Below are 12,124 nucleotides of genomic sequence, written 5' to 3' on the forward strand. Positions count from 1 at the left end.
ATGCTCAAGAGGCACTCTCAAATTGGGATGTAGTTTCACTGCTCCAAATCCTTCAGCAGAGAACCAAAGCAGATGGGGCTGCTCAAATTGCTGGGAATTATCAGTTGCTGCTAGTTACATGTACCTCAGATGCTCAGGAGATGACCTTCAACTCCCTACAGCCTGATCCACCTTCACTCCATTCCTCCTTGGATTGTGGTTTAMCATGGCTTGTTGAAAATTTGAACATTGCTGAAAGAATCCTTTTCCTATCTAGCATCTATCCTTCAAGCTGGAAGCAGTGATTTTTTTCTCAGGGACAGACAGAAAAATTCAGTGAGTCAGACCCCACAAGAAATACAGTCTGGTGCCCCAGACTCCTAGTGTCAGTCCAAACACACAGAATATTATTTATTTACTAGTTTGCACCCTCTATGGCCACTTTCACCTGTGCTAAGTGAATGCAGGCTGCCAGCCAGGCAAAACTCTCCAATACTTCAACTAGAAAAAGGCAGGAGAGCAACAAGGGCAAKTGGAGATCTGTGAAATATAACCTATGAGGAAGCAGTGAAGGAATCTTTGTTTTCTTAAATATAGAGAAGACTGAACAGAGACATGATAACAGTCCTAAAAAATGTAAATGGCTGCAGCAAGGAGGAAGGAAATAATCTTTTTCTCCCACATGGAGAGGATAAGAATAACAGGCTAAAATTGCATCAAGAAGGCTTTTGATTAGATATTGGCAAAAACATTTCTAACAGCAAAAACGGTGATACTGAAGTTCTAAAAYAGTTTTCTTTGTGAAGTGGGTGGACCCCCTCCAACTGAAATGTTTTCAGAGCAGGCTGGAGCAGTATCTGTGCTAMCTAGACAGCTACCATTGACCCACTGCTTGAGGCAGGAGGAGGAACTAGGTGGCCCCATAAAATCCCTTGTAGTCTTGCTTTCATATAATTTAACAATTCATTGTCTAAGTAAGTGTCCGCATATTCTCATTTCAGATTTTGGAATTTTAGTATACCTGCTCCAATTTAACTGCATCTTTGCTTTCTGAATCCCCAGAGACTTCTTTTAAATTATAACTCTTCCAGACACTAAACTACGCTCTCCTGGGTTCTTTGCTATAGAAGGAGAAGCAAGTCTTGCCAACCAGAGTTTAGGACCATACCGTTCACTGAAAGACATGAAAGACTACTAATCCTAAATAAGTGACCAAATAATGGTCCTKTGGCTACCTGATCACTTGTCTTTGCTTTTGCCTTTGCTCCACAAACTTAGCCCTTTCTAAGTCTSGTTTGATCCCTTGTCCTTGCTGCCCTCCCTGGCTGGCTCCGCTGGAACTTCAGTGCTTAGGCAGCCAAGAACCTTCTTATTTCTGACCCACTTTTTCTTGGCCAGTTTATTAATTACTTGCACTAATGTTTCCATCTCTCTGGTGATTCTGCTTAGTGTACACATGGATGGCAGCAGTATTCCCCTTGGGCTTCATTCTGTAAAGCTAAACAAGATGAGCTCTTTTAATGTTCTCTCAGAAAATAAGGTGAATCCATCTATAAGGGGTCAGTAGCATACACTTCTTCCTTCTGCTCACAGTCAAGAGGTGGCCCAGAAGTACAGAGGGGAGAAAGGGAATCTCAGAAAGAGAACAAATCAAGACCACTAAGACCACTTTTGTAAAACAAAAATCAAGCCATAGGAAAGGTAAAGAAGTAAGATTGCCCTGTCATTTGCCCTGATAGAAGTGTAGTTACCCTACAGAAGCTCTTGTGCTCCTGGTTATAGCCCCCTCTGGAGTACCACAATATACCCCAAGGTGGTGGGCAAAAGTCCATCATTTCTATCAGTCTCCAAACAGCACAACCTCCTTTCTTCTACTAACCCTTTCCGCTGGCCCATGCCAAGGCCTGAGGATTTCATCCCTTCTTTCCCACGTCTCCCTTTGCAGAGGCCAACCCCAATGGTGGCACTGGCACCGCAAGGCTGGGGTTGCAGATTCAGCAACAATGCTGCTTGGACCGGCTCATCCCCACCCTTCTCTGCTCCCCAACACGTTTTCCATGTCCCGGCTGGCACCCTCCCCACTGCCAGGATAAGTGTTTGTGCAGTTATGTGCAAAAGCAGGTCAGGGAACTGATCCCAACGAGAAAAAATGGCCTGGCATTTTTTTTTTTTCTCTCCAGCTGGACCTAGTTCTTCTGTCTGGGTTTCTTGGGTGGCTGCACAAGTTCCTTGGCTGGCATAAGGGAGGGAACAGGATGGGGGCAGGAACAAGCAGCTTTGCCATCCTCCCTCCTCTCAAAAGAGGGTGGCTGCTTCACAGAGCCTCTCCTCCACACTCAGCTGGCGTGGGCTGATCTTGCAAGGAAAAACCTTTTTCCTCTTTCATGACGTCTTTCATGACCTAGATGCTCCTCACCCTCCTGTCAAGAAATGCTGCTCCCCATATGCTGCTTCCCCATCCACCTCTACTAGGTATTACTAAAAAGATTCCTTGTGATCTCTAATCMAAGCAACATCCATTAGAACTGCCATTTTGGAAGTTTCCTTCTTCTCCTTCATRCTTCCTTCCTTCTCCTTTCATGTTTTATAAACACAGACTAGAGGAAGGTTTGGGGTCACCGAATCTAAAACCAGCAAGTGCTGCCACTCATGTCACATAATCTCTTTCAGAAGTTGTGCTGCATTTTCTATCTTAATCTTTGGACCATTGCAAATGCACTTTCCTACGTCATAATGAACAATTACTGGAAAGATAGTCTGAAAAATTAGTCTGTTTTCTTTGTAAGCAGGTTTAATAATAAATACATTTCTGTTAGTAATTTCTTCACAGAAKAAGGCATTCCTTCTATTCTTAGGAAGTTATTACAATTCCAGTTAAAATAAACTCACTTCCCTCTCTTCTCACATTTCTAGGCTGTAGCAGTGCTATCAATATGACATATACAAACAATCTCCAAGAGACATTCGATCATTTTAAATTGTTTCATTCTAATGTGCTTGGCTCTAGGCACTCCAAAGGAGGTTGAAACAGCCATTACTACTAATACACTTTGCAGAAAGACTCTTTCATGCTGTCTTGGGAGTGGGAATTGGGAGCCTGGCTTGATTTAAGCATCTAGAAGGACACAAGGATTACTGTAAGTTTTGCCTGATTTCTGTAGGTATTCTGAGGACACTGTGAAGGAATATTCTTTTTGCAATACCTCTCTGGAGAGTGTATAAGAAAAAAATCTCACATAGCATTTAGATAAAGTACTAAATAAAACTAATTTTAAAAGGAACATCGTCATATATCATGCGGTCTTCGGTAAAATAGCTGCATTAGTTATATTTGTTTATCTACTAAATAAAATGAGGGATACTTCATTCCCATCTGACCACTAGAAGATATTTTGGACCTGTTTTGATGCTTATGGTGCATCTAGGAACAGAAAAACTTTGGCCAGACTGCACAACAGGAACTCCCAACAGTGACTTTGACAAACAAGGCCAACACCCACTCAGTATAAAATACCCATTAATAAGCAATATTTGATTATAAACTGATGAACCATGGCACCTTTTTATAGACTGTACTAAGAAAAGTAAACTAAACCAGGTAATTATCTATATTAGCATCTCAGCAACAACATACGTACACAGAGCCGTTAGCTAACATATATTCCCAACAGGCTGTCTAGTCAACAGCTGCAGAAAATAGCTATATTTTAATTTAAATGCTCCTTATATTAAGGGAAAAAAAAAAGCCATCAAGTGTGGAAGAGCAGGGGTGAGTAACCTGCCTTTGCTCCTCCCTTTCCCTGGTACGATTCAAATGATGATCACTTCAGTGATAACAAGGCACAGAGATCTCAATTTTCATTCCTGTGTAGGAGCCATAAAGGTGGCTTTCGTTATGACTGTAAAATCAACCTCACTGAAACTTAAGCAAGCAGTGACTATATCTAAGAGAAATCTTTTTGTCTTGTTTTCTTTCAGAATAAGATTACAGTAAATCTAAGAATCTAAGATTCTAAGAAATGCTCACAAAAGCATTATTAAATACAGAATCCAGGCAGTGTAGCTTCTGTTTCATGTTCTAGGAGGTAAGCTGTTTAGAGCAGATGTCTAGCAGTTGGCCGGGGGGCAGATTTGGTCCACATAATGGTTCTGTCTTATCCTTTCATCAGAAGAGTTGTCATCACCACTGTATTACCATGTCTCTGGGCAGCCAGTACCCAAGGGCCTGAAGAGTGAAAGAATCTCTTGAAACTATTGCCTCCTCAGTACTAGAAGGTTTGAYGCATTGTGCAGACATAAGCTGTGGGGTGAAGGACCACTGCAGAGGTGCAAAAGCCCTTCTCAGTAGCGACTGTGTCTGTGCATTTCCTTGTCTCAGGTTAGTTTTTGGCTGGATTAGGCCCTATGTGATTGATGCAAGAGCAAGGAGAGAGGCCAGAGGTGGGGGGTAGGTTGGGTGAGGCTGCAACTTCATTGACCAGCTTTGGCTTGTGCTGCTGTGGAGCCACGGCCTAAGGGGCAAATGAGCTGTGCACCAGTCTCGATTTCCTGCGTGGTGTCAGCCCAGTCGCCAGACACAYCTCGCTGCTGAGGAATAAAACATACTAGATGTTTGACAGGAAAGTGGGGAGGCCAAAATCATCAGCCCTTGGAAAYGAAGCTGCAGAACGAGGACTTGGCTGGGAAGCATCAGTGAGACAGCATCATCCACGGACAGAGGTGTCAAAACCTTTTGTAAGGCAGAAGTACTAGATGTATCCTTGGCTAAAGTATTTAAACAGAATATATTAATTACCATAAATTTTCTGTACTACTGTAACTACAGAAATTGTTCTCCAAAAAGCCAGGCAAGCCTGGCTYGCAGGCAGTACAAAGTAGCAGAATTTCTCTGCAACACACAGAGCCACACAGACTTTTATTGCCTAAGGATTCCGCCCAGCTTATTTTCCTGCACTGTGACTTGATTCTGGCTGCTTGCATTTCCATTCGGGGGTCATTTTGCTTTCTGTCAGCATAAGTGAAAAGCAAGATTTGCTTCAGGCCAGGACGGGCCATAAAAAAAGAGCTGGGGAGGGGAAAGGAAGAACATTTTGGCTGGGGAGAGAAATAAGATGTGTCTATAAACAGAGTAAAGTGGAAACTTTCTCCTAGCCGCAACGTCTCTGCTGAAGCAGGAGCAGCAGCAAGCGGGTGCAGCTCCTGCCATTATTTTCTCCCSTGTATGTGCAGGGTACAACGCTCTGGTGCGTGCTGGGCAGAGAAGAGCAGCGGGGACGGCTCCTTCAGCCCCTGCCAGGAACGTCCTGGTACCCTGGGCGCATCCGTGGGTCCCAGCCCAAGTGAGCTCATGGGGCTCAGCTGGACGAGGCAGCGTGGCCGCGTCACRGAGGCAACGGTCACGCCAGGCCTCAGAGGGACGCTTGTTGGCCGGGCGGCGCGCTCGGCGCAGGACCGGCCGTGCCGCCCCCGCTCGCGCCCCCCGGCCCGTGCCAAGCGGGCGGCCGGCCCGTGAATAACGGGTCTGTTCCCGCAGCTGCGCTTGCCGCGGCAGGACAGGCTCCCGGAGCGCAGAGGGCCCCGCCGCTCGCGCCGTCCGCGGAGGAAGAGCGCCCAGGATGGCCTCAGAAGGCGAGAGCATCAACCTCCAAGTGAGTCCCGCTTGGGGGAATGCCTGCGGGAGGGGGAGGCGGGAGGGAAGATCCCCACGGCTCCGGGCGCTCGCGCCCCGGCTTTGGCGGGCGATTTCGCTGGAGAACCCGGCGCTGTTTCTTTCCACTGTCTCCCTTTGAAGAAAATCTAGTGGTGGGATCTCTGCCCTCTTCTGCCAGGAGCTATAAGAAGCCTTTCCCTGAGTGGGATAGGGCAAGAAGAGGGGGATTACTCAGAAGAGAGTAATTTTAGGGAGAAGGAGGACGGCAGGGGCAAGAGTCAGCACTAGGGTCTCAGAAGGAGGCAGCAAAGACTTCACGAGCTACAAAAAATCTGAGCTGCTCTTCATCKCACAAAGCCCCTCTCTGTTTGGCAAAAAGCTCTCCCAAGCTGGRGAAGAGGAGAAGAAATAAATAGAGCAAGCGCTGAGGGCATGCAGAGGCCAGGGTTTCCTATGCAGGGTTTATAGAGAAACAAAACTTCTTGATAAAGCTCTTTCACTTCTCTGAGTTCCTCTTCTGAGTGCTTGTGTTTTTTGAAAAGGGTGTTTCTTGCACTCAGCGTTTGCTGTAGGAAAGGGCAACTACCAAGGGTTTGCAAAGAGAGATTGCTAGAGATGAGGTGAATCAGACCCTCAGATCCCAGGCACCCGCCAGACTTCAGAAGTTCAAGTCCAAATCTGCACTGCAGACAGTGGAAAAGGGGAGAAGGCAAAGGGGAAGTCAGCATCACCATCCAAACTTGGCAGCTGATATTTTTCCTCTCTTCATAATGGTCTTAACTGTCTTCAGCTGCAAAAGTAGGGCCCATTTCAAAGAAACTAAAATAGAAAGATTTGTGCCCTAGGAAATAACCAGGACAATTATCCCAGAGGTGGGTAAGTGGGTTAGAAGGAAAAAGCTAGGCTTCCTGATCCTACAGATCCTAAGGAGAAAGGGTTAGCTCAGCTGAGGTATGTGCCGTGTACATGGCACATTTTTTAAGACCCTGGAACAGTTGTGTCCAGCTAAGGGATAGGGTGACCAAGGAAAACACATAGGTAGCTTTGGCAGTTGGTGAAAAGTGGTTGCTGTTCAGGAAGGAGAAAAAGAGAAGCGAGGCTTTCCTAGAATTAGTTAAAAAGAGAAAATATATAGAAATCTGTACATCAGGACCTGGAGATGGAAAGCAGAGAGGACAAGGAAATAATCTTTAATATAAATGCCAGATAATTCCTCATATTTGAAACCTTTCCACAAAATAGAAAGTTTTAAATCTATATTGGATTTGTAATCCTGTTTTCATAGRTGAAAAAAATCAACTCGACTGTATAACATGCTCATAAGCTTTTGAAAAATCCACATTTTTACATGGATTTTACATTTACCAGCAATCAGAGTTTTCTTTTGCAACCCATCCTGAGCTTAAATGAAGAGCCAAAAATGATCCTCAGTATCTTCAGTAAAAAGTTAAGATAGTCAGCAAAACTGAATAAGCCCTGGAGATCCTCGAGTTACAAAATTAAAACAGAATATATATGTTTCTGGAACTGGAAGGTGTGAGATGTTTCTCTCCACCTCTACACRGGATCCCACAAGAAAAATCATCCAAGGAGGTTTTCCTTGTGGCACTTKAGAGGGATTTCACAAATGTAGCATACAGGCAAACGCACACAGATGCCTGCATGCTTATAACTAGGACACACATGTGCTGGCAGGGGAGGGAGTGAGCATCACACACTACCATGGAGCTGAGACAAGTGGAGGGTCTTGGTGRAAACTGACTTGAGAAGTGGGAGATGAGGGAAGAAATGAGCAGTAWAAGGAAAAAATTCTTTCTGTTGATGGCACATTTCAAAGCCTCTGCTGAGTCCCTGGCCATGGAGCAGGTGTCTTCCTGAGAGTTTCCAGCTGTGGGTTTATGAGCAGCCCTGTGGGACTGCACGCTGCCCATGCTGGGGTGGCAACATGTGGCTCTGCCCAGAAAGAGCTTCTGTATGAAGCTGCACAAGCAGCCATGGCAATTAACTGTGGCACAATACAGAAATCAGAGTTTTTGTTTATGGAGAGCAGGTTCTMCATCCAAAGCAGTAGCACAGCACCTACAAGCACTTTTAATACCACTTTTACATGTGCAATTTTGACAGCTAGCAAGAGAATTAAAAAGATTGGAGCCTTTAGCCTGGCATAGGAAAGAGCCAGAGGACTTTAAGGAAAATTGAGCGCCTGCTTTTTTGGCTCATCCCAAAAAAGGAGAACAAGAGCTCACTGAGCAAAGTTAAAACGTCTCTATAACAGGAGCCACTCCTTCAATCAGCATGGAGTCAGCATGTGAAATTTACTGTCTGCTGGAACAGGTCAGAACGTTGAATATTGCAGACAGCATTGAGAAGAGGTCAGGAAAATATTATGACCAATAACAATATTTACAGTTATGCAAGCTAAAAGAGGTACTTTCAGATCCCATAGGCCAACGGCAGGATAAAAATAAATACCCTTTCCAGCTCRCTACAGGCACTAGCACAGTAAGTGACCAGAACGCAAGCGATATTTTGCATTAGAAAATATAATATGCCAATTGTCCACAAGTGAGAGCTAGGGCCACTTTTTAACAGCAAGAACAAGCTCACATTAATACTTCCTCCCTCACAAAAATTCTCTTGCTCAGTGTGTTTCAATGGACTCTCTTTCACAGTTCTGACTTCTAGGAAAGCTAAGAAAACCTCAAACTGCACATAGAGAGATGCTTAAAGGAAATGATGCAGAAATGAAAAAAACCCACACGGCAGTAGAGCAGTTTCACCAGATCTACACCAGTCAGACAAGTGCTAAGACAAAAGGCAAAACCTTAACTTGAATTAAATTTTTTTGAATTAAGGAAATTGGTTTACCTATTAAAAGATAAATCTGTAGTACAATTTACTTGGACTTTCGTATTTTTCTTACCAGATACCAGACAGAACACTAGAACAGGATGCCCAGAGAGGTTGTGGAATCTCCTTCTTTRGAGATCTTCAAGACCTGCTTGGATGCAGCCCAGTGCCATGTGTTCTAGGTGACCCTGCATGTGCAGCGGGGTTGGACTAGATGACCTCTGTAGGTCCCTTCCAACCTTAAACATTCTATGATTCTATGATATCTCTATAACTTTCAAGTGAAAGTTTCATCTTCCCCTATGAAGCACCTCCATTGACAAGAAACCAAAGCAGGTAGACCAGTAGTCTGGTAAGATACAGGAGAGTATATCCTGAGATAGCTAGGAGTGGAAAAGCATATTTGGGACAGAAGAAAATTAAAAAAGAAAAGAAGAAAGAAAAGATACCTATCTCTTTTTAATTTTAAAAAAATACAGGTTTACAAGTTATATTAGCTTAATGGCTTTGATAGGTATCCTCTGGCTGACTGATCTGCACTCCTTCATGCTGTTATAAGCCCTGTCTCTCACCACTTCCCTTTCCAGAGATTTACAGAGCGGAGTAGAGGAGGAGGGAGCCATACAGGAGGACTCTTCAGTRGCAAAAGAGCCATTAAATCTGCTTAACCATGTGGCTCAGCTGCTGCAGTTCATGATCTGGCATCTTAACACAACCCTGTTTTATTGGTGATTTAAGCTAATGTACCTGACCTTGAATAGGAGCAACTAGGACAACATCCCCTCTAGCACTCCCACCTGAGCAGCAGTAACCAGGCGAAAGTGTGTGGAGAGCTGAAATCAGTAACTCTCACACATCACCACAGCTAAATCTGTCAGAGAATCTGATTCAAAATGGGGCCTGTGTTTTATTAGGTTTGCATTTCTGGATTTTTCTATTTGTGAATGGGTGTTATGTTCCGTACAAATGGGTGTAATGTTTAAAGAATGTTCACTGGATGAATATCATCCATATTCATGTTGTAAAAGAGACTATATGTGGTTTGTTATTTCTTTCTTTTCTTAGTCGTCTCTCTGGCTTATAAATTTGCAATCCTCTGGGACAGGAGCAGAAATAATACCTCCCCATTTAGGAATTCACTCATACACTCAAACTAGGAGGAGTAAATAGATAAAATAATCATTCTGGAAAACAGATCCTACACTGAACCCCACTAGCAGAAGTTGTTCGGTGAATACGTTGAATTCAAAGTACATCTGCAGAAATCAAGACAAGTTTACAAGCAATTTGCAAGGAAAAATATTAAATAGTTGAGTGATTTACTACAAGTGCTTAGTTTGACCAGGTCTACAACGGAAAGATTTTAGACAGGCAGTTATAGACCTGAGAGCAGGGACTTTTCCAAAACGCCCACAAAGCAAATGGAAAGTCCCACTTACCACCATAAATTCCATCTCCCACATCCCACTTTCAGGCTAGTCCTGCTGAGGGAATGCAGTGAGAATGTTCACAACTGGGTTAGACTTTTTTTTTTTTTTTTTTTGTGGCTTTAATGTGTGCCTTGAGGCTGTGGTGTTCTTACAAGTTCTTGGCTTGGGCACATACTTGTCCGCCTCTGGAGCAACAGCCGGCTTGTGCTTTCTAGTGCTGTAGGACCTTTACCCTCATTCAGCTGTTTCCTAGCAAGGTGGCAACCTAACAAGCCATGTCCCCGAGGGCTTCGGTAGAGTTGTTTGGGTCCTGGGATAGCTGGTGTAATTTGTGCTTGGTTAATGACATTCTGTGTTGAGAGGGAGCCTTTCATTATGAAAATCTCAAGGAGATCTGAAAGAAGCTCTCTTGCATCATCACTGTAGAGTGTGTCCAACTCAGCCATCAAGATCTGGAGGAGCTTATCTCGCCTTGCTTAGCAGAACACATTAAATTGGTGAGCCCCTAAAGAAGGATCACACTCTCCCCAGAGGAGAGGGCACTCCTCTGGATGTGGCATTCCAATTGCCTTGGCAAAGCCAGTTCAGAGAGCTAATCTGTGTGAAAACAAGTCACTTTGGGGTAGGGTTAATTTTCTTTTGTCTTGCAATCCTGAACGGATTCCTGTGAGGCTCAGACAAGTTCAGATCACATTGCTGAAGTTCAAGCTGTATCCCGAGGGTGGGTGTCACCAACAGTAGAAGTACTTGGACTGCAAGACATACGATTAAAATTTGAGAACAATTCTCAAGTAGGGCTAGCTAAAGGGTTAGGCCAAGATTCAGTTTGCTTTGGTCAGTTCAAAGAGAGATGTGAAATATCTTATTGCACCTAAGGGAGAAAATGAGCCTATATGCTTTTTTTTTTTTCCCTATCACAGGAACCTGCCAGTCTGCAGGTTCTACCCACACAGTTCCCACACAGCATACCTTTTCCCAGGAAAGCTAATAATACTAACACTAGAAGGCTGATGAGCAAGATGACAACACACTGAGAAGAAGGAAACTTCTTTTTTTATAGCCATTACTAATCACTTCTTTGTTTATAGCCATTACTAATCACTTCTTTGTTCTCCAGTCGGACATGGCATTTCTCCTCTACCCTAGACATTCCTCCTGCCACCTCTACCTGGATACTGTCAGCATTCCTGCTTTGGGCAAACAGTTCATTTATACCCTTTCTAAACAGAAGGGTGGTCTTCTCTCAACTTGAGAAAGAGGACCCCACATTTTGGGATATCTGGGGAAACGAGGCATGTGGAGTGAGAGATATACCTGGCGTTATCCCAGGGTGGTCTCATGCTGGTGACTGATCTGGTCCCTAGCAGTCCCACTTGACTTGAGGGATGGAAATAAAAGTAGCAGCATCTTACTCAGGGTAGGAATCTGAATCCACGCTACGCACTGGACAAGACTAGTCTATGGCAAAGTTTGCCATGCAAAGATGGTGAAGGAGAAGGGATTTCGCTGGCCCTCCTTCAGTTACACGGGGAGCACATCAAGTCGTGGCTCATCCAGACTGACTGGCTGTCCAGCACATCTGCTCCTACTGAAGCAAAGGGCGTGGAGAAGTCTGCAACAGAAGAGCATGAGAGAGACTGTTGCAACACAGGACTCTCCTGCTGGCTTTAAACCTGGAGTAGGATTAGGATAGCACTGCAAACAGAAAGAAAAAAGGTAATGATTTGGTACTAGAATGCTCATTTCCTCKGATGTATCTGAGAAGTTGCCTTCTGGGGGCTATAAATTGCTGGGGCAGAGAGTGACACTGCTCTCTGGACCTTGCTGGGACCAGGATGTGCAGACCTCCTCAGGCCTCCTTCTAGACTGCCTGCAGGTTGCATGTGCATCCCAGGGATGATCTAAGGTGAAAGTATTTCTTGATGGACAAATTCATGCTTGACATGTCTCCTCTGAAGCCGCAAGAGGTTCACAGGAGGAAAACTGAGTCCTTTAAGCTTGTGGTGGCAAGAAYTTCAGACTTACTCCACTATCATAGTTGCTTTTAGAATAGCCTTTGTTACGGTCTAGAATCTTTCAGAGGAATGCAGAATGGTTGAGGTTGGAAGGGACCTCTAGAGGTCATCAAACTGGCCTCCTGCTGTGCTCAGTGGTGTTGGTCCTTGCTCAGAAAGGTCTCAGCAATGAAGAGTACAAGAAAAAAAAAAAAAGAAAA

The 12,124-nt window shown here is 44.4% G+C and overlaps 1 protein-coding gene across 1 annotated transcript in view; it reads left to right on the forward strand.

Annotated features, from left to right (window-relative positions):
• The first annotated feature begins 5,552 nt into the window (after positions 1–5,552).
• The window catches only part of NINJ2 (ninjurin 2), a 46,659-nt gene continuing 40,087 nt past the window's right edge, over positions 5,553–12,124 (forward strand). Inside the window, exon 1 of the mRNA XM_026052186.1 lies at positions 5,553–5,627. Within this exon, the coding sequence (XP_025907971.1) occupies positions 5,595–5,627 (33 nt within the window). The 5' untranslated portion in view covers positions 5,553–5,594. The remainder of the gene's footprint in view (positions 5,628–12,124) is intronic.

The sequence above is a fragment of the Nothoprocta perdicaria genome, unplaced genomic scaffold (assembly GCF_003342845.1).
Source record: "Nothoprocta perdicaria isolate Ctin4 unplaced genomic scaffold, notPer1 scaffold_84, whole genome shotgun sequence".
Taxonomy (NCBI): domain Eukaryota; kingdom Metazoa; phylum Chordata; class Aves; order Tinamiformes; family Tinamidae; genus Nothoprocta; species Nothoprocta perdicaria.